This window comes from Psammomys obesus, unplaced genomic scaffold (assembly GCF_907164565.1).
Source record: "Psammomys obesus unplaced genomic scaffold, mPsaObe1.curated_primary_1811, whole genome shotgun sequence".
In the NCBI taxonomy this organism is placed as follows: domain Eukaryota; kingdom Metazoa; phylum Chordata; class Mammalia; order Rodentia; family Muridae; genus Psammomys; species Psammomys obesus.
In genome coordinates, this window is record NW_026590187.1 from 210,507 (window position 1) to 233,038 (window position 22,532).

A 22,532-nucleotide genomic window follows, 5' to 3' on the forward strand; every position below is an offset into this window, starting at 1 on the left:
GTTGGGGGAGAGAGGACAGGTGATGGGGGAGAGAGGACAGGTGATGGGGGAGAGAGGACAGGTGATGGGGAGAGAGGACAGGTGAAGGCAGAGTGATGGGGGAGGAGAGAGGACAGGTGAAGGCAGGGGGCAAATGTCTTGATGGTTGTTGACTAGAGTGTGAGCCCACAATTTTGAGGCCTTCTATAGACATGTAGCCATTTGGACTGTGTAAAAAAAAATCAATACTTGTTTTATTATTTAACAAAGGGAAGGTGAAGGAAGAAAAGGAAGAGGAAAGTGGATGGAGAAGGAGGGTGAGGAGGAGGAAGACAAGGAGGAAGGTTTCTTTGATCCCCCTGTTCGGGAGGTTTCAGTCTGTGATCGTTTGGTCTTGGTGATTTGGGTCCCATTTTTAGGCAGCACATCCTGTCGGGAACTGTGGCAGAACAGCAGATTTCTTGCCTTCTGGCTTGGGCATGAGGGAAATAAAGAGAACGAAGCCGGGATCCCACACTCCCCTTCAACACATTTTCTATGACTTTAAGCTTCCAGCTAGCCGCACCTGAAGTTTCTCCCACCCCCCCCACCCCCCCACCCCCCGATATCACTGAGCTGGGGGATCAGGGTTCCGTCACGTGGGTCTTTGGGAGTCTATATCCTAACTTTCAACATAGGTCCAGCATCTGCAGGGGCTCAGAGAGTGAAACTGAGGAAGGCAGGCTTCAAGTCAACGGGTCTTCTAGGAGGAAACAAGTCCGAGGACGTACCACGGGCACCACCCCAAATTTTAGCCTTGGCTTGAGGCTTCTGGGGCGCGGAACAGCGTGATGGCACAGCCTGTCCTCTCTCCTCCAGGCACAGCCACCTGTGTAGCCTCGGGCTACCCCCACTACCTGACCTTCGATGGAGCTTTGCACCATTTCATGGGGACCTGCACTTACCTACTGACAGAGCCTTGCTGGTCCAATTATCACGAGACTAACTTTGTTGTGAGCGCCACCAACGAGATCCGTGGCGGCAACCTGGAAGTTTCCTATGTCAGAGCTGTGCACGTGCAGGTCTTTGATCTCAAAATCTCCCTGCTCAAAGGTCGAAAGGTCGTGGTATGTTTTCTACTGCCTCTTGGACCCCACAACCCCGACCTCTTTCTCCTTGTTTCTTTTAGTTATCGTTGTTCTTGAGGTGGGGTCTCAGTGCTCAGGCTGGCCTGGAACTTGCTTTGTAGCTGAGGATAACTTTGAACTACAGTTCCCCCTGCTTCCACCTCCAAGAGCCAAGCTCCAAGACACTTTCTTCCCACTCCCCGTTTGCTTTAAAGCCCTGCTCCATGAGGGCTGTGCCCCAAGCTTCTGACGCCCTCCTTCCTCCCTCTCTCCCTCTCTCTCCTCCCTCTCTTCACTCCTCCCTCCCCCTCCTCTCTGTCCCCCTCTCTCCTCTCCCCCTCTCCCTCTCTCTCCCTCCCTCCTCTCCCCCTCTCCCTCTCTCTCTCTCCCTCTCTCCCTTTCTCCTCTCCCTTCTCTCTCTCTCTCTCTCTCTCTCTCTCTCTCTCTCTCTGGTCCTGCCCACTTCTGCAGCTGAACAACCACAGGGTGGCACTCCCTGTGTGGCCTTCAAAGGGACGGGTGACCATTCGGTTGAGTGGCATCTTTATCCTGCTCTACACGAACTTCGGCCTTCAAGTTCGATATGATGGGAACCACCTGGTGGAGGTGACAGTGCCTTCCTCATATTCTGGCTTGCTCTGTGGGCTATGTGGTAAGCGCCTTCCCCGGCCCCCATCTCATTAAGTGTCCTCAGGACTTGTCGACCGATGATGGAGTTGGGGACATGGGCCCAAGAGCCTGGGAAAGGCAGAGGGGAAGAGAACAGGGTTTCCAGATGCGGTAGGACATGCCTGGAGTCATGGTGCTCGGGTAGAGGCAGGAGGACCAGGGTTAGGGTCATCCTTGCTGCATAGCGAGTTCACAGGCAGCCGAGCTTCATAAAAACCTGCCTCAGAGCCAGCAGAGGCGAAGGGCAGAATAGCGGAACGGGGTGTCGCTCAGCTGGCGGAGCTCTTGCCTAGCAGGCAGGAGGTCTTGGCTCTCATGCCCAGCACTCTGCAGACCAGGTGCATTAGTGCATGCCTGCAATCCCAGTCCTCAGGAGGGGGAAATAAAACAACGCAGAGCTCATCTTTGGCTGCACAGCTGGTTCAAGACTAGACTGATGAGCATGAGACCTTGCCATTAAGAAGAAAAGAAAAGCCAGGAAAACAAAAGAGGAAAAGGCCAGCTTCGAGGCGTCCCCTAGGCTGGCAGGACCGAAGGCTCCTGGGCCGCCTCTACAAGCCTCTCTTCCTCAGGGAACTACAACAACAACAGCTTGGACGACAATCTCCAGGCAGACAGGAAGCCTGCAGGCACATCGCTCATGCTGGGAGCCTCGTGGAAAATACTCGAGGCCTCGGAGCCTGGGTGAGCTGAGCCTGGGTGGACTCTGCTTGGGTGAGCCAGGCCTGGCAAGGGAGGGCCGAGCCATAGGGAGTGAGGCCTAGGGGAACTGGTCCCTGGGGGATCTGCAAATGACTGTCCCTAGTATGTCCGGGCTCCCGCTGTGCTGCAGCCCCTTCTACCAGGAGTCCAGTGTGCTTTCCTCCTCATCTTCTCTGAGTGCCCTGGTACTGGAGAAGGGCTTCAGGGCCTGGCCCATGGCAGGTACACACTCAACCACGGGCCAGGGTTCCACCTCTGACCTGAAGCTAGAGGTTTGAAAAGTGGCTCCAACAGGGCTGGGTGTGAAACCAGCAGGAAAATGCTCTCCTAGAATTTGTGACCCTCTGGGTTCCGCCCCTGACACCACATAAATCAAGCATGATGGTACATGCCCGTAATACCAACAGATGGGAGGTGGAGACGGGGATCAGCATTCCAAAGTCACCCTGGGCCTTATAGTGAATTCAAGCCTAGTTTGGGATACATAGACCCAATCTCAAAAAATGGTTGGCGGGGACTGAGGAGGTGGAGAAGGATTTCACAGTGCTGCTGCTTTGTAGAGGATCCAGGTTCAGTCCCCGCACCCACATGGCAGCTCACAGCCACCCACAACACTGCTAAAGGGGACCCGATGCCCTCTGCTGGCCTCTCTAGGCTCCTGCACGCATGGGAATGTAGCCAGGCACCTAAACTGATAAACTAAACACCAAAAATAAATAATGAACATAAACATGCTTAGCATGGTGGCTCAGGTCTTCAAGCCCAGAAATCGGGAGGCAGAGGCAGGTGGATCTCTGTGAGTTCCAGGCCAGCCTGGTCTAGAATGAGTCCAGGCCAGCCAGGGCCACACAGAGAAACTCCGTGTCAAAGTTAAGTACAATTGCTCGCCAGCTGACTTCTCTCATGCTTGCCCTTGACACCCGCTTGAGAAGTCCTGTTGACCTCTGGCCTTCTCCCTTCCCGATGCATCCCTGGCCACCAGGAGGGGCACTGTTTCTTCCGTTTCCTCCCTGGCTGAGCTTCAGCTTGGCCGACTCTTCCTCAAGCCTGAGTTTCTAACCTTTCCTCCCCTCCTCACCCAGCTGCTTCCTGCTCGGGGGCAAGCCCTCCAGCTGCGAAGAGAACATGGATGACGCCTGGTCTAGGAACTGCGATATCTTAATGAATCCTGTTGGTGAGAGACGTCCCCTCACAGGCCCTTTGTCCTCCTCCCTGGGCGTGACCCTGGCAGGTCGAGATGGGAGAAAAAGCCAGAGGAGAAGCAAATAGAAAGGCAGGGAGGCTAACAGGAATGCAGAAAGCCGGAGCTTACCTTCGGAGGAGCCATGACTGATGGGCCCTCGTCACCAGAGGGTCCCAGCAAACCTGGTTCTGTCATTGCTGTTTTGTTCGTTTTCATTTTGAGACATGGTCCCACGAATCCCAGGCTGAGCTTGAACCTACTGTGCAGCCAAGGATTTCCTTGAACTTGTGATCCACCTGCCTCTGCCTCTCGAATGCCTGGGAGCACAGATGTCCACCATCACATGCAGTTTCTGTGGTGCTGGGATGGAGCCCGGGGCGGGGCAGGCAAACGCGGCTGAGCTTCATTCCCAGTTCCTGTCTGACTTGTTTTGCTCTTTTCCGGATAAGGTCTCAGTTTTAGCCCAGGGTGGGCTCAGTCTCTGAGTGTAGCTCAAGCTGCCCTTAAAATCATGGTGATCCCCCTGCCTCATTCTCCCACATGCTGGGGTCACGGGCCTGTGGTGCCATGCCTGACTGGCCTAGGCCTGGATGGAAGTGGATGTTACGTAAGCTGTGCAGGCACTGAGGGGCTAGCTCAGCTGTGGAGTCCTGTCTTGCGAGCACAAGATCTGAGTTTGATCCTAGAACCCAAATATAAAAACCTGAATGTGGGGCTGGGAGTAAAGACAGTTACCACCAAACCTGAAGACCCGAGCTCAGTCCGTGGAACCAACTCCAGAAGGGTGTGCTCTGACCTGCACCGGGGTCTTGGGGCACGAGTACCCCCTCTCCACAGAGTAATAATAGTAATAACAGCAACCACAATACTACTTCTACTACTAATAATTAGTAACTTCAGGCGTGGGGCCGTCACCCCAGGGCTGAGAAGCAGAGGCAGGTGGGCCCCTGGCGCTCCCCGGCCAGCCACCTTAGCCCACTTGGCAAGTTCCGGCTTGGCCAGTGAGAGACCATGTCTCAAAAAGTAAGACAGAGGGCACAGGTGCCGCCGTCAGATCCCGAGGGCTCACAAGGCAGACACGCGTCCTGTGGGCTGACCTTGACCTTCATGTGTGCCTCTACACACACACTCACACACAGTTAGCGTGTATGAGGGGCCAGTAAGATGGCTCAGCACCTGAAGCTGCTTGCTCCACCTTGAGTGTACATCATCCCCAGGACGCATGTCCGTTGGGAGGAAGCAGCTCTCCAGTGCTTCTCTGGCCTCCCCATGCCACAGCGTAGATGTCCAACATGCGTGTCACACACACAGCAGTGCCGTAGCGCATGCGCCCATTTGTGCACGCACCGCTGCCACTGTGAGACCCGGGGCCCACGCTCAGGAGTCCAAGATGACGCCCCTCCCAGAAACTCCCCCAGACCACGACTCCTTGCAGAAGCAAGAGGTTTATTAACCATTGCGCAATGGGCTCACCCCTGCCGGTCAGCAAAGAGTGGCACCCCGGAGACAAAGGCCTTTAGGTTTTTAAAAGAAAAACTGCGGGAGATTTGAAGTCGCAGTTTTGGCAATTTAGGATTGGATGAGGAAGCTATAAAGTGAGATGATTGGTTACTCTTAGGTGCTCAAGCCTGGCCAGTCCTGCCAAGTGTGGATGCAGCTGCAATTGAAGGTGGGGGTGGTTTAGCTCATCCTTGAAGATTAGGGCTGGAGGTCAGGAGCTACTCAGAAGAAGGATTGAGGCCGTCTGGGTTGGTTGCTAAGAAACACTATCTCGAAGACAAGGGTCTGGTCGTCCTTTTTTCGAGTGAAGGTCATTGCTTGCTTGCTTTTTTATATCTGTCCTCACAGATAGGGTCACATTCCTCTGTTCTCTGGAAAGGCACTAAGAGGCTTTAGCTTAACCTGGACCTAAAACTCAAAGCTCTAGGCTTTAGAAGACATACATGTTACAAAGTTAGTCTGAACCTTTCACCACTACCGAATTAAGTCCGAGGAGGACTCCTGAGGACCGACTCCTGAGTTGCCCTCTGGTCTCCTCCTGCACATACAGATACCCCCCTCCCGCTCTCAGTGAGCTGTGTGGACACTTGAAGGCCGCTCGCCGGGCTCACCCCGTCTCCCCTGTCTTCTCCCCCAGGGCCTTTCTCCAGATGCCACGAGGCAGTGGCCCCGCAGGCCAGCTTCTCCAGCTGTGTGTACGGCCAGTGTGAGACCAAGGGGGACAGGCTGGCCCTCTGCCACTCCCTGCAGGCCTATGCCTCTCTGTGTGCCCTGGCCGGCCACGTGACAGCCTGGCGCAACAGCACCTTCTGCCGTGAGTGGTCCCGCTCCCCCGCTAGCTCCTAGAGCTTTGGGGAACCCCGAGAACCGTGTCCTCTCGCATCTAGAGCTGTGTGTCTGCACCCACAGCCACGGGGAGCGCCCTCCTTCCTCCCCTTCTCTGCCTCCACCTTGGCTCTGTCCTCTGTCTTACAGCAGTGGGCCAGAGCCTTTGTAGTCCCTGTTTGTTGTGTTGTTTTGTTGTGTTTCCGAGGCAGGACCCTAGGATCTCATGTAACCCAGGCCAGCCTCAAACCTGCTGTGCAGGTGAGGAGAGCAGGGTTGCAGGCATATACTACCGTGCCTGACTCGTTAAATATTTGCCTTGTGTCTAGCTGCCGTCCCCTTCTCCCAGGCCACTTTCTTTTAACAAAGACCTTCTTTAAATTAAAAAAAAATAATAATAATTAATTAATCTTGAGACAGAGTCTCACTGTGTAACTCTGGCTGCCTGGACCTGGCTATGTAGATCAGGTTAGACAAACACTCGTGGAGGTCCACCTGCCTCTGCCTCCTGGGATTAAAGTGCTGGGATTAAAGGCTCGAGCCATTCTCCTGGCACAAGCAGTCTTTAAATTGTTTTAAATTTATGTTGTTTTCTGTTTGGGTTGGCTGGTTTGGCTGTGTGTGGTGTGTCTGTGGGTCTTTTGTGTGTGCATGTATGTATAAGCCATGGTGCACGTGTGGAGGTCAATGGACAACTTGCTGGAGTTGGTGCTCTCCTTCCACCACGAGGGTCTGGGGTCAACCTCAGGTCAACAGGCTGTCAGCAAGCTTCTTTACCCTCTGATCCATCACTGGCCTCTGTGTGGACACACATGTATGCAGGCATGTGTGTGTGTGTGTGTGAGTGTGTGTGTGTGTGTGTGTGTGTGTGTGTGTGTGTGTGAAGACCAGAGGCTGCCCTCAGGTGTCTTCCTTGATCTCTCTGCACTATTTTTTGCTGAGGCAGGATCTCCCAGTAAACCTGGAGCCTTTCATGAGATAGTCTAGCCAGCCACCCCGGGACATCCTGTCGCAGCCTCCTGCACGATGGGATTACAGGTGACAACCAGATCCGCCAGCTTGTGTGCGGCTGCCAGGGATCCGAATTCTCGTCCTTACAGGCTGTTTGGCCATCTTCCCAATCCCGTTTGTTTGGTTTCTGAGACAAAACCTTAAGTAGCCAAAATCAGTCTCGAACTCTGTATGGTCTACGGTGTTCTCAAAAAGCCTCTTGACTGCTGGGGTTTGAGACCTACAGCATTTCTTTTCCATCTTCGTAGTGCTAAGGATCAAACCCAAGGCTTTGTGTATGGTAGGCAGATCCACCACCATAGAGTTAAACCCCATCTGGGGGAAGCGGCATAGCAGTAATCAAGATTTGCCATCTGACTGACAATCCAGTCCTGCATGTGTGCAGGAAACAGTGACTTATCCACGCCACATTCTCACACCGAAGTCTATACAAATGCCCTTCACCACAGCCGGCGAGTGCATGAAACTGTGGGCGGCAGGGGCCGCTCCTGCGACCCCTGTGCTGGGGAGGCAGGACACAGAGAGAAAGACCCCGACAGGAGCAAAAGAGATTGGAAACAATTCAGATGTCTTCTCAGTTGGTCGTGCAAAGGGTAAACAAAACATGCCGTGTCCATGCAGCTACAAGAAGAATGAAGTCCCAGCTCAGCATGGAGGAGTGCTGAGAACTGTGCTCACAGGAGAAATTACGAAGGTCATATGTGATGCCATTTGTATAAAATGTCCAAAACTATTTTGGAGATCTTTAAGTGTGCAAAGTTCAGTGGTAAGAAGGCTGTTCACTTGATTCTACAACCACCAAACCCTTTCCACCATCCATCACCTGAACTTTTTCTCCCCCAGCTGAAACTCTGACCTATCAACACCCCATCCCACACCCCCGTCTCTGCAAGCTTCCTGTAAGAATTGGCATGGTGGTACATGCCTGTAATCCTAGCACTTGGGAGGCGGAGGCAGGGACATCAGGCGTTCACGGTCAGCCTGGGCTACATAGGGAGTTCCAGAACTATACAGTCACACCCTCTCCCCTCCTGTACGCCATCAAGAAGTGGACAGCACCTGAGAAACCACACCCAGGTTAGGTGTCACTATAATGGAGGTGTGACCTTAATGTCCTTGCACAGATATACACCCATCCCCACACATGCATCCACGCACATATGAATGTGTGTACACACACACAAAGAATCTCGTAGTATGTGTCCTGTGATGATCAACTTCTTTCACTTAGCATGATTTCCCAGGTCCATCCATGTTGTAGCACACACCAGGACATTCCTTCTTTTTGAGGAGGAAGATAGGATTTTAGACAGGGCTTCATATAGCTCATGCTGGCCTTTCGGCAAGTTTCCTGCCTTAGCCTCCCCCGAGCTCTGGGATGCTAGGTGTGTCCTGCCATGCCCAGGTCATAACTCCCTCTAGAAAGCGGAATCATAGTCCTTTGTAGAGCCACACGAGCCATGCGTGCAGTTGATGCTTGTAAGCCTAGCAGTCAGGAGGCTGAGGAAGGACTATGAGTTTGAGGTCAGCTTGGGCTGCAAGGCAAAATCCTGCACTGATCAAGCAGCTATAGTCAGCCAATAGAACAGGGCATGGTGGCACACGCCTGTAATCCCAGAACTGGGGAGAAGGAGGCAGGAGGATCGGGAATCCAAGGTCATACTTAGGCTAGAAAAGAAAATTAAAAGCCCATCCCATAGATTGCTCATCAGTGAATTGCCCCAGGAATTTTGACCGCGAGATCAGGAGCTAGCAATGTCATTTTGCCTTTCTTAACACTTGTGTTCCTCTCAGCTCTCAGGTGCCTACCCGGGAGTAGCTACAGCCCATGTGCCAACCCCTGCCCAGCCACCTGCCTCACCTTGAGCACTCCAAGGGACTGCCCGACGCTGCCCTGTGTCGAGGGCTGTGAATGCCAGAGAGGGCACATCCTGAGTGGGACCACCTGTGTGCCCATCAGACACTGCGGCTGCAGCTACCCAGAAGGCTTCTATCACCTGGTGAGGGGCTGCTCGTTCTCCCTTGCTGGCTTCACGTGGGTGAGGGAGGCAAGCGAAAAGAGACCAGGAAGGTGGAGGCCTCAGGGACCAAGAAAAGGTTGGGGCAGGGCAGAGCTGGGAGTGAGGACAGAGCTCGATTCTGAGAGGCTGAAAGCAAGAGTGGTGGCACCTAGAATCTCAGCGCTTGGAAGGCTGAGGTAGAAGGGTCATGGGTTCAAGGTCAGCCTGGGCTCCAGAGGGAGGCCGGGTCTCAATGAGAAGATAGATGGACAGATAGAAGGAAAAATGGAGGTGGAGGAGGAAAGAGGGGAAGGAAAGAGCAGGAGAAGGGAAGGAGGGAGAGAAGGAGAAAGATGAGGAAAGGGACAGAACCAGACTCAGCTACCCTTCTGGGTTGGGGAGGGACCCCCCCATCTCCAGTTTCCAAGTTTCCTGTAGGCTGTGCTGACGATGGCCATGCCCCACAGTTGGGGGAGAGCTGGTACACGGAGAAGCCTTGCACCACCGTCTGCACTTGCTCAGCCCCAGGCCATGTCACCTGCACCGAAGCAGCCTGTGAGGTCAACCACGTGTGCCTGCGCCAGGACGGGCGGCTGCACTGCGCTGCAGGTAAGTGGGGAGGGGCTGCAGGGCTGGGCACAGCTCTCCAAGGCTCCACACCCCTCCAGCATCCCTTCACCCCCAGCCTAGGCTGGTCTTCAACTCCTGACCTTCCTGTGTCTGGCTCCCAAGTGTTGGGATCACAGGCACGAGGCGCCACGCCTAGATCTTCTTTAATGCACATAATGTTCTACCCAGTTCACGAGACCCCCAAAGACACCAGAAGTTGACTCCGCTGCAAATACATGAGGGTTGTTTATTGTATATGTGCTCCAGCCTGGGTTGCAAAACTTCTTGTGGTGGCAGGAGAGGAATGCAGCGGGGCAATCTAGGGGAACAAGGTTTTTAAAGGGAAAAAACACAAGCAGGGAGTTACATGCCTTGGTGTTACATGATTGGGTAAGGGAAACTGACTTTTGAAATGATTGGTTGACTTTTGGCGTCAAGTCCATAAACAGTCCTGGCCATCTGGGCCAGTTTCTTAGCAACTGTGTCTCTAGTGGGCGGGAAAAGAATGCAGTAAGTCTGGTTCCTCTCCCCAGGTGGCTGGACATGTTTCTACCTGGCTGGCCTTCGTTCAGGCTTATGACTTAAACTTTAAACCAATACCCAAACAATCTAATTTTTAATTCTTTGGTCTCTCATTCCCCACTTCCCATGATCATTTGAAGACCCAATCTTGGGTCTTCCAGATATGACCGTTGGTGTCCTCCAGATTTACCTTTCCACAATGAGATCTGAGTACCATTAACTGTATCACTCCCAAGCATTCCTTCATGAAAGCCATCAAGCAATTTAAAATTCAAGGCCCAAAGGTGAAAATCAAAATGAGTAGGGGTCCCCTCAGGGTGGATATAAGGGTAGTAAGCCAAGGAGAACTATTATGCCAGGTTTTTTGTTATTCTTGCTAAGGATTTCCTAATCATTCCTGTCTGGTTTACATAAAAACAAACAACATTTCTCTCCAAGGGCTGCTGTAAAAACACCAGATCTCAGCCCCTTCTGTTTTGCAACACTACTTAAGAAAATTTTGTGATTGAGTTCTCAAAGCATTGAATAGCTTTATCAACATCTGCCTTTAAGATGCTATAGTTCTGGCTTTGTGCATCCAGGACTGCAATGCCAGTTCCTGCTCCAGCTAAGCAGGTCCCCAAGACAGTGGCTGATGTCAGGGAGCCCCTTTGGACTCAGCATCTCAGCCTGTCAGGCAGGATTATGTCCTAGTGCACTGCTTCAGTGCACTAGGACAGTTGGTTCAGGGCAGGAGGGCTGAAATACCAGTCAAAAGCTAGGCAGTGGGGCACTGTCTAATTAGCGATCCAGTTGAAGAGACGGGAGCCATCATATCAGCTGGACTGGTTTACTTCAGGTTCCAGCAAGTCCAGATCTCAGCTTGCAGTCCATAGCTGATCCCTGAATGGAGTCAACCAGGTGAAAATCTGCTAAGATTAATTCAGACTAGAGACAGAAGTTAAAATTTGTCTAGTAAATAGGGAAAGTGAGGAATCCCAAGACCAACGAAAAAGCTCATCTGGGGTCTGTTTGAGCTATGCCAGATCCAGGTCTTCTGACTTTTTGGCTTCCTGAAACATATGAATTTTTAGTTTACAAAAGGAAGTATATCAGTGTTACTATTGTATTGAGATCCATACTTTAGAAAAAGCAGTTAACAGGTGTCTACAGGACAGAAGTAGACTCATGCCATTAAGACCTAGTAAAAGCTATGGCTTTTTGATCACGTAATATATTAGACAAATGTTTTTAGCATGATGAGATGCACCTTTATCTCCAGAAGACAACCAAAAGAGAATTAAAATATCAAGCTTGTGACTGAATAATAAGCACTCAGTGCTCCATCAGCTCATCAGAACTCTATTGATCCATGTCCTAACTTTGAACTTCTGAAATCTTATAACAGCAATATCAGAGAGGAGGGAGAAATCTGAAATATCTCCCATTTTCAATGTCTTAAGTTATTTTCTTATATTATTACAACTTATATTCTTATATCTTAAAACACCTACTTAGACCCTCCATCTATCTTACATTTACCAACTTTGAAACATTTTCCTAGACCCTTAAACAATTTTTTAAATCCTCATACCTTAAACTTTCATGTCCTCTGACCTTACATAAACTTTACATCTTTCTATCCAGTTACTCACCGTAAGACACAGGCAGTTAACTTGAAGCCTGTAAGCAAGGCAAACCTGTTTCCTTTCTAAATAAAAGATCTAGTACCTAGTAGTTCTAACTAGCTAATAAATTGACCAGTGAACTAAGAGTGGATCTAACTGTCTGCTCTTTAGCTGACAATTAGCTTAGCTTAGTCATCAATGTGATCAGAGACCTGGGAAGGATAAATATAAGCTAAATAAATGTACCAGTCCATGTACTGATCAAAATGACAGTGATGACTAGTCAGTCCACCACCTAGGCAGTTGTCCCTGGCTCCTGTGGTCTCATGACATCATGAGCAGAGGCAGTCTGGCCATCAGGCATGGAAAGTGAAAGACTGTTTCTGTGGGGAAAAAAACGTGAGAGAATGGCCTCACCTCACCTTCAGCAAAGTGAAACAATGACTCTCCAGGTGTCCACAGCTTTGTCCACAGTTTAGGCTGGGCCCTAGAGGTGGGCCAGTTGGGGCAGTCTTGCCTAGTGGTTAGCATACCATAATCCAGAGTCATGTTGTGCCCAAATCTTCTCGGAGACCTTGGGCAGCTCTGCCAGGATTTTGGGAACTCTCTGTCATAATAAGCTTACACATGTTAAAATGCCATATTCTTCAGATCTCTGACAAGCTTGAGGGCCAGCATATCTGAGTTACTCTTTGTCAATCTTTATCATCTGCTCTAAACTGCATCCTATAAAACAGAATGCATAATCTCTAATTCTGACCTAGTCCTTAGATGATGAGTGTTTTAGGACCATATCTATTTCAAGTAGATCTACATAGGCAAACTTTGTAGTTACCCATCCTAGGCTTAACCTTGAAACATAAACAAGAGACTAGCTAAAGCTCAATTTGTAACCAACCGCAGTCATTAGCATAAGTATCTTTCTGAACTAAACTCAAAACAAAACTTTCAATCAGATACAGTTCATAGAGGGGCTAACAATTCTTGCCGATCCTACCACATTGCGTTAAGACTGAACAGCGAAAAGCTTAAAGGACAAAAGTTGCAGTTAGCACTAAACAGGAAACTGATCATAGCTGGCAGCCCTCAACAAAGATGGCAGTGAAATCATGGGTCCACCCTCTTTATCCCTGAACCAACATGGCAGAAAAACCACACGTTGTTACAGGCTGTGGTCGGCAATATAAAACATAGCCATTAGGTGTTGATGATGTTGCTACCTGCTATGATATAGCACTGTGGAGCATTTATAGTGTCGTAACCAAGTTCTTACATTGTGATCAATTAAATTTTAGAACCAACTGCATAACAGAACAGCATAGAACAATTTTAAACTGTACTTGAACTATTCTGGCCACACCAAACCTATCGGCCAGAAAGAAACAGCATTAATCCGTTCACTCAGAAACTGGTGGTCAGGCTTATTTTCATATAATGGTTAACAATGACTTGAATTCAACCCTGTATAACCCTGGGCTAACATGGAGCTGCAGTCCTCTTCCCCCTTTAAAGAGCATTGAAGAATCACCAGCCTATTAAATGAAGAACAACATATTTTACAGTTCTTTCTCAAATCATATTTGCAGGTATGAAAAACCAAAGCAAATACAGTTCATATTCCCTCTGGCTTTCCATATACACTCTGACCTTCCATAACATTCTATATACCTTCATGTTACTTTAGACAAGCTATTCTTTTCTTTTTTCTTTTCTTTTCTTTAGTATCCCAGTCTCTTGCTTTCTCTCTTGCTTTTCAGACAACACAAAAACTTCCTTTAATACCCTTCTCATCATTTCTTTCTTTACTAAGTCATTCCATGGGTTTTTACCATCCTGACATGATACAGTGTAAAAACTGCATTTTTCTTAATTGGCTCAAACAGTAGGGCTTGGTTTCATTTAGTAAAATTAATAAAATAAATACTAAAGTCTTTTGACCTCCCCCAAAGGGTTGAGAAACTGTTCCAAGTTCTTTGTTAGACTGCCCAAGGTCATTATTTTAAAATGCCTGATAAACTTTAAAACGTTTGATAGCCTTAAACATTTAAACATTCTCCAAAACCTGTTTTTGCAATATCAGAATAAAGTACACTTTTTAGGAGTGAAATCACAAAGCATAACCATAATTTTTAAAAGTCAAAACCAAATTTTAAAACCAAAATTTACCAGTGCAAACAATCCAATCTTTAAAACCAATACCAATTTAAAATGAGACTTATCTTCTTAGTCTAGAAGGAAATAGGATGATAAACAAAATTCATTGTGATTAAAAGGTTCTGTAATTTTTTTCTTCTGCCCCACCCCATACCACGTGGCAATTTCAAGATGGCGGAGTCACATCACATGGCAGGCCACATGGTTGCTATTTAAAAGCATCTGTGCTTCTATAGATCTTACAGCACATATGCACACACACATATATGTTCTAAACAAGAGTTTGAATTTCACCTTTAAACACATCCAATAACTGTTAATCTGTTACCTCTATAACCAAGACATACAGAGCATGTTAACCATTTAAGATCATTCAGAAACAACCATGTAATGGCCATACATAGATTTAAACAGACAGACAACTTTTCTTACTCCATCCAGCTGTAATTTCAAGCACTTTGTCCATGAGCCAGGACAAGCTCGTATACCTGTCCTACTCTTGGGAGTTCTCCATCTGTCTTGCCCTGAGGCATGCTCCCATCAGCAACCAGAGGTACTCCAGCTCCCATCAGCAACCAGAGGTACTGGGAGCATGGGGCAGGCAAAGTCACTACGGTGCACAGCTGTTTGGTTACCTGCCTGCTGAGACCATCATAAACAAACAAATCCATAAAAGATCAACATAAGAGAAAGGAAGAGGAAGGAGAAAACAAAAGGATAGTGGCTTGTCTCTCACTGGGCCCTCTGCCCTGTTCCATAGGGGTGGCCTGCCCCGAAATCAGGCTCCACCCGATTATACCAGCCTGAAACGGCAGCCTGGTTCTGCCAGACCAGTTGATCTGAGGTTACGGTTCCCTTAGCATGCAGCCGCTGCCACCGCTGCCACCACCACCAGAGTGCTTGCAGAGTGCACTAGGCCCACTGCCGCCATGGTCAGAAGCAGCTGCTAGCTGGCTAGGATAGTTTCATCCCCGGCCCCACCCTCGCATTCCCACCTGCCGCCAGAGCACCTGTGACTCTGCTGCAGCAGGATGCAGGGAGGGGTAATGCCGTGCACGTGGAGGGGTCGGGAGGAACAGGGAGGGATTAGAGGAAGTCTGTCCCAAAGTGTCCATCACAGTCCCACAGTCAGACACAAAGATTCACAAACACAAGGAACAAAACAGGCAGACAAATGCGTGCAAAGTAGCTGTTCCACTATTGAAAACAAAACCGGAACCAAATGCTTGACTTTCACTAGTGGTGGGGAACTCAAAAGTGGAAATAGATGAACACTAGGAATAAAATAGAAAGACAGATGCAGACTGAGTGGCCATGGAGCCATATCACAACTGAAGCTCAGACCCAGAGACCTTCAGATTCCTGCTCTGGTTTCCCTGCCACAGACGTTCCAGAGCAGTGGGTGGTTCTGAACCACCTCCTGGACGGCGGGACTCTACCTGAGTCCCCACCAAAACCTGATGACGCCAAAAAAAGTCTCTCTGACTTTGGCAGCTGTGAATGCCCAGCATGTCTTCCTATAATCAGGCCTGGCTGCCTTCACAAATACAGACACCTCGAGGATTTTTCTGAGTAGAAGACAGAAAGTAGACACACACAGAGACACTTACCAGCCAGCATAAGACCCTCTGGGTTAGGGTCCTGGAGTTCTGGGAGTCCCAGGACGAGCCCCCAAATGTTATGCCCAATTTGTGAGACTCTCAAAGACCACCAGGAATCAACTCCACTGCAAAATACATGAGGGTTTATTTAATACAAGCTTGAGCCTGGGTCACAAAATTTCCTGTGGAAGCAGGAGAGGAATGCAGCAGGGTGGTCTAGGGGAACAAGGTTTGTAAAGGGGAAAAAAAACCCCACAAGCAGTGGATTACATGCCTTGGCATTATATGATTGGGTAAGGGATATTGACTTTTGAAATGATTGGTTGACGTTAGGTGCCAAGTCCATAAACAGTCCTGGCCATCTGGGCCAGTTTCTTAGCAACTGTATCTCTAGTGGGCGGGAAAAGAATGCATTAAGTCTGGTTCCTCTCCCCAGGTGGCTGGACATGTCTCTACCTGGCTGGCCTTCGTTCAGGCTTATGACTTAAACTTTAAACCAATACCCAAACAATCTAATTTTTAATTCTTTTGTCTCTCGGTAGTGATTTCTTTTGTGTGGGGAGGTGGGCATGCAGTACACATATGGAGGTCAGAGGGCAGCTTACAGGAGTCCCTTGTCTTCTGCTGTGTGGGTTCTGTGGACCAGCCTCAGGCTATCAGGCTTGGCTTCTAAGTGCCTGTACTTCCACAAGCCTGCTGGCCCAAGCCTGCTCTTCCACGGCATAGTGTAAGGCTCCAGCTGTGCGAGTCACACCCTGTCTGCCCTTGGGCCTTAGGCCAGCAGACTTCGGATTTGGACTCTTCTTCAGTGCAGCCCTTGCTCTGTCTTGGGTCCCTATGGCCTGGACCAAGGGCAGAGAGAGGATGGATTGTGTGTTCTAGGGGCCTTGGAACGGCCCCTCAGCTACCTCTTTCTTCACAGAGGTGGGAGAGTGCCACATGTCAGAAGACTCCCATATCGTGAGCTTCGATGGCTATGGCCATCCTATCCAGGACTTATGCACCTACATCTTGGTGAAAGTCTGCCACCCCAACATGAACCTGCCTTTCTTCACCATCAGTGCCAAGACTGACAAGGGCATCGGAAGCAAAAGCGTCAGTGTCTTTCAGCTCTACATTGACATCTTCAGCTTCCGTGTCACGCTGCAGAAAGACCATTCGGTCCTGGTATTCTGGGTACCACTCCTGGGCTGGGAAGGGAGAATGGACCCTGCGAGGGGAGGCCTCTGGTTTCTCCATCTGCTCATGGTTCTGTCTTTCTCGTCAGATCAATGACACACTGGTCACCCTTCCTGCCACCACCCAGATCCCAGGAGTCAGCATCACGACTGAAGACGCCTATACCATTGTCACAATTAAGGATGAAGTCCAAGTCAAATTTGAGAGCAGTAATTTCTTAGATATCAAAATCCCTGCATCCTCTCATGGAAAGGTGGGAAGGGGAACATGGTCTTCAGGGGGTGGAGTGGCACCCCAGTCTAACACACCAGGGAGGCCATTCCCAGCAGAGAGGAAGAAAGCTGAACATTCATTTTCATGTAGGGATGGCAAGCATGCATCAATGAAACCAGATACCTGTAGAGCCTGCCATGTTAGCATGCACCTCTAGTCCTAGCACCTGAGAGGCTGAGGCAGGAGGATGGCAAGCTCACGCTACCTAGAGAGATCATGTCTCAAAGAACCAAATGGCTTAGGTTTAATTTCTTTTTGAAGAGGGCCTCCCTACTACCCGGGAAGCCCTGGGCTCCATCAACAGTAGTGCATAAACAGCGTGTGTGTGTGTGTGTGGGGGGGTGCAAGCCTATAATACCTGCACTTACGAGTTGGAGGCAAAAAGATCAATAATTTAAGGCCATCCTCAGCTACACATCAAGTTTGAGGCTAGCCTGGACTACAGAAGACCCTTTTCCAAAAAAGGAAATAATAATAACAATAGCAATAATAAATGTGGTGAGGGTTGTAGCTCAGTGGCAGAAGAGCTGCCTAAAGCCCTGGGTTTCAGCTCAAAAAAGAAGCAAGCGCTTACCCTTACTACCTACTTCTCACTGAGAACACCTCCTTCTGCGTGCCCAGTTGTGCGGTGTGTGTGGCAATTTCAATGGCGAAGAAGAGGATGAACTCATGACACCCAGTGAAGAACTAGCTGAGGACGAGGAGGAGTTCATGGACAGCTGGAAAGACAGGAACATCGATCCACAGTAACGATCCCTAAGTCTGTCCCTTCATGCGTCCTCCCTTCCTTCCACCTCTGCCCTCTCAGGGCAGGTCTCCTGTGGAGTCCTGGCTGGCCTGGAATGTAGAGGTTGACTAGGTTAGCCTTGAACTCATCAGTGTCCTCTTGCCTTTGCCTCCAGAGGGCTGGGATTACAAGCATGTACAACCACACTTTTATTTTTTACATACAGTGGGTCTCAAACATGCCAGGCAAAGGCCCTAACCTGGAACTGTATTCCCAACTTCCAGTTCATTTTATTTATATTATATACATTTATTTATATTATATATTTATACATTTATATTATATACATTTATACATGTATGTATAAATAATAAATACATTTATTATACATTCTACATAAATACATTCATATTATATATTATATATATTATATACATTATATATATATATATTGTGTGTGTGTGTGTGTGTGTGTGTGTGTGTGTGTGTGTGGTGTGTTTAAGGCATGGTTTTAGGTATTCCATGTTAGCCTCAAGCTCACCTATAGCTAAGGAAGACCTTGAACAACTTTCTTTCCTTCCTTTCCTCTCTCCCTCCCTCTCTTCCTCCCTCCCTCCTTCCTTCCTTCTTTTTCTCTCAAGACACAAAGGTCCACCTGCTTCTGTGTCCAAGTGCTGGGATTAAAGGTGTGCTCCGCTGCCACCACCTCTGGTGAACAACTTTAAACATTTTAATCTATTTTATTTTATGTGTGTGAGTGTGTGCCTGTATGTGCATATGTGCCCCACATATGTGCCTGGTGCTGTGGTGCTCAGAAGAGGGCACTGGATCCCCTGAAAATGGACTTCTGCATCATGTGGGGGCTGGACATTGAACTTGGAGTCCTCTGCAAGAGCAGCAAATTGCTAACCACAGAGCCATCTCTCAGCCTCCTCGAACAACTTAAAGTGTTTTCTCTCAATTTTCTGAACTCTCTGTGTGTGTACATGTGCCATGTGCACCTGTGGAGTCAGAGGACAATTTGCAGAAGTCCGTTCTCTCTCTCTCCATTCTGTAGGTTCCAGGGGTCCAATTCAGGTCCTGAGGCTTGGTGGCTTTACTGGCTGAACTGTCTCACCAGCCCAACTCTGAGCCCCCGCCCCTCTGCCCCTGGTAAGCAGGCGTGCACCGCCATGGGCAGCTCTCCTGAGCCCTTGCTTTTCCTGCTCTAGCTGCCACAAAATCGAAGAGCACAGCATCCAAGTGGAACAGCAGGAGATCATGAACGGAGACTGCAGTCCCGACGCCTTTGAGAGAGCTCAGGCAACCTGCCACACTGCCCTGCAGGACCCTGCCTGGGCCCAGTGTGCCGCCCACGTGCCTCTCAAGCCCTTCCTGGTTGGCTGCATGAACAGCTTCTGTGAATTCAGGGAGCTCCTCCACGTGCTCTGCGAGTCTCTGCACTCCCTCCAGATGGCCTGCGAGGACCAGGGGCTCCGGCCGCCCGTCTGGAGGAACAGCAGCTTCTGCCGTGAGTCTCTTGTGGGCATCCACAGTGACCCCAGATCTATTCCCCATGTAGTTCTCTAGCTCAGGCTGGCCTCAGGCTCACACTCCTCTGCCTCCCGAGCCCTGGGGTGATAGTTGTGTTCTACTGTACCCTAAAAACCTGTGTGTGCACATGTACTCTGTGTGTGTATGTGTGTGCTTGTGAGTTCGTGTGTCTGTGTGTAGGTGTGTAGGAGCATATGCCTGTGTGCACAGAGGCTAGAAGCCAACCTTCCATGGTGTTCTTCAGTCCAGCCACCCACCTTATTACATGCGATGTATCTGAGAGCATGTCACCTTTTATTATGTATTATTTACAATAACTCATCTCCCCCTTCATGTTTGCACGCCTGTGCTGGTGTGCTTGTGCAGGGCTTATTTAGGCAGCCATGTTGAACCGTCAGGAATGAAGCTCCCTGCTGTTTCTAGGACACACACTCATAGCAGCTGTCCCGACCCCCTGGTCCTGACGCTCCTGTCCTCTTCTGCTCTCTGAGCTGAGCTCAGTTTGCTGTGTGTCAGATGGCTCTAGCAGCTGTTTTGCTGTGGTTTGTTTAATTCGTATTTCACGTACATTGGTGTTTCTCTGCACGTGTCTGTGTGTCCAATCCCCTTGAACCGAAGTTACAGACAGCTGTGAGCGGCCATGTGGGAGCTGGCAATTGAACCCAGGTCCTCTGGAAGAACGGCCAGCGCTCTAACCACTGAGTATCTCTCCAGCCCTAGGCAGTTGTTTGTTTTTTGTTTGTTTGTTTGTTTACACTTTGACCACTTTTGGTTTTTCATAACGGTTTCCACCTTCTGCGAAGAGAAGCTTCTCTGGTGAGGGCCACTCGTTTCTGTGGCTGTGAGGACAAACAGAAGAATGCAGTTCAAAATTATTCTGGTTTGGTGAAGCGATGGACTCTTCTGTAAATGCACAAGCTCACTAGCCCCAGGCTGTTTCCAGGATGAGCTGCTCTCTCTCCCGAGCAGGTGTGAGCCCACTTAGAGAGCTGTTGCTCACTGCCAAGACAGACAGGCTGCTGCTGCGCAGCGCGGCTATCATTCCGTGCTGGTCGATGTTGGCTCAGAGACGCCACCGCTGGCCAGGACTACCGGTCACTTCTTCCTTTGAAATCGGCACATACCTGCTGGCGCTCTGAAGGCCCGTCCTCAGGGACTTTCGGTAGCTCAGACCCTCCAGTACTGTATCCTGAGCGCATGCGTCTTCAGCAAAAGGAATCCACCTGACCTTCACAGGCCAACAAGGCCGACAGCCTGGATTGTTTGGGGGAGGCTTTTGGACTTCCCCGACCAACCACTCCACTGGGTTTCTGCCACTGGATCCTGGGGGTTTATTAGTCGGTGCTCCGTGGAGCACGGCCAGCCCAAGCGACACAGCTTCATTTAAACCACATATGTACACACACACACTCATTGTAGTATATGTAGTTTCGTGGGGGGCTAAGACGGGGTCTCTCTGTGTAGCCCAGGCTGTCCTGGACTCACTCCGTAGACCAGGCTGGCCTCCAACTCAGAGATCCCCCTGCCTCTAGAGGTCTCCCGAGTGCTGGGATCACAGGCGTGTGCCGCCACCGACCGGCTTGTTTTTCGTTTTTGTTTTTGTTTTGGTTTGGTTTTCTTGGGTTTTTTTGCCATTGAAAAACAAAACCATGGCGTTGGTTTGTGCTCTTCATTTACGGTTGGTGTGCAGGCTCCCGTTGGTGTGGGTCCTTTCCTGGGGGTGCACTGTTGGAGAACACTGACGCCCCTAGCAGGCAGCTCAGCTAAGGACAGCGCATTCGCATTTCCCTTCTCTGAGCTGAGGCGCTGTTGGCGTGAACTGGTGTGTCACAGACAGGTCGACTCCATATGTGCAAACGCCGTGCACGTCCTTGCGGTCATGCACCCAGACTTCCTAGACGGCCAGACATGGCCTTGAGTCCTGATCCTCTTGCGCCACCATGCTGGCCAAGTTGTCTAACTAATAATGTAATAATAATACGCAATAAATAAAAATTAAAGCCAGAGACATGGCTCAGGAAGTAAGGGCACTTCAGGATCTTTGTGATTGTGTAACCATAAGTCAAGAGCCTTTAAAATTTACAACATGGGACTGGAACGATGACTCAACAGTTAAGCACTCTTGCAGAGGCCCCAAGGTCAGGTTCTAACATCCAGGTCGCTCACAAACCACTGTAACTCCACCCCCCGGGGACCTAATAGCTTCTGCTGGCCTCTGTGGGCACCTTTACATGCACACACGCGCGCGCACACACACACACACACACACACACACACACACACACACACAAAGAAAAAAAATCTTAAAATGTAGGAGGAATGATGAAAACTCTCGGTCCTTAGAGTTGCCCCTCCACGGGCACAGGGCCCTGACTAGAACCAGGAGCCCTGAGAGCAGCAATGTTTGAGGGTGTTTGTCCCTTTCATCGAGGGGCACGAGGCCTGTGGAGGACCTGTGACCCTCAGCGCAGGCTCGGCTGGCCCCAGCCGGCCGTCTCTAGATGGCGTCTGCTATTGTGTGCTCTTGTCAGCTCAGCCAGGCCAGCCAGGCCAGGCGTGGAGCCCGCTGGGAGCCACATCGCCTCGACACCCCAGTGATGGCGCTGGGAGAGGACAGGTTCACCAGCTGAGAGGAACAGCACACCGGCGACGCTTCCTGTCTACGAACAGTGTATACTCCATTTGTTCACTCTCTGTTTCGATTTTTATTGTATTTATTTGTCATGTGTCTGTGTGTGTGCATGTGCCTTCGTAAACGTGTAACAACGCACACGTAGAGGTCAGAAGAGAACTTTTGGGAGTGACTTCTCTCCTTTCACTGTGTCGACCCCAGAAATTCAGTTCAGGTTGCCAGGCTTGACAGCAAGCAAGGAAATGTCTTGAGCCATCTCTCTGTGTTGTTAAGTTCACTTACGTAGCCAAGGGCAGCCTTGGTTCTGGGACTCCTGCTTCAGTCCCGAAAGTGCTGGCAGCTGTGGTGCCGCACACAGAGCCCTTCCCCTTAGAGACACTGTAAATTCCTTGGCAGTCTCACTATACCAGGTACTCCGTGTATATCCGAGCTCACTGAGGACAGGAAGGCATGAAGTCACCTTGCCACAGCTGGCTGATGCATACGAGTTTCCCACATTAATTGAAAAGAGCCTGCCTGCCTCCCTCCCTCCCTCCCTCCCTCCCTCCCTCCCTCCCTCCCTTCCTGCCTTCCTCCCTTCTTTCCTTCCTTCCTTCCTTCCTTCCTTTCCCTTTTCCCCTCTTTTCCATTCTTCCTTCCTCCCTCCCTCCTTTCCTTCCTCCTTCCCTCCCTCCCTTCCTCCCTTCTTTCCTTCCTTCCTTTCTTCTTTCTTTTTTCTCC

General features: G+C 49.9%; 1 protein-coding gene across 1 annotated transcript in view; it reads left to right on the top strand.

The window, feature by feature from the left end:
* The window catches only part of Zan (zonadhesin), a 62,469-nt gene that overhangs the window by 29,105 nt on the left and 10,832 nt on the right, over window positions 1–22,532 (top strand). The window contains exons 14-24 of the mRNA XM_055606673.1: window positions 838–1,085; window positions 1,557–1,737; window positions 2,327–2,438; window positions 3,539–3,630; window positions 5,777–5,953; window positions 8,770–8,975; window positions 9,443–9,584; window positions 16,391–16,644; window positions 16,736–16,900; window positions 17,542–17,666; window positions 18,859–19,157. Coding sequence (XP_055462648.1) covers window positions 838–1,085; window positions 1,557–1,737; window positions 2,327–2,438; window positions 3,539–3,630; window positions 5,777–5,953; window positions 8,770–8,975; window positions 9,443–9,584; window positions 16,391–16,644; window positions 16,736–16,900; window positions 17,542–17,666; window positions 18,859–19,157 — 2,001 coding nt within the window. The remainder of the gene's footprint in view (window positions 1–837; window positions 1,086–1,556; window positions 1,738–2,326; window positions 2,439–3,538; window positions 3,631–5,776; window positions 5,954–8,769; window positions 8,976–9,442; window positions 9,585–16,390; window positions 16,645–16,735; window positions 16,901–17,541; window positions 17,667–18,858; window positions 19,158–22,532) is intronic.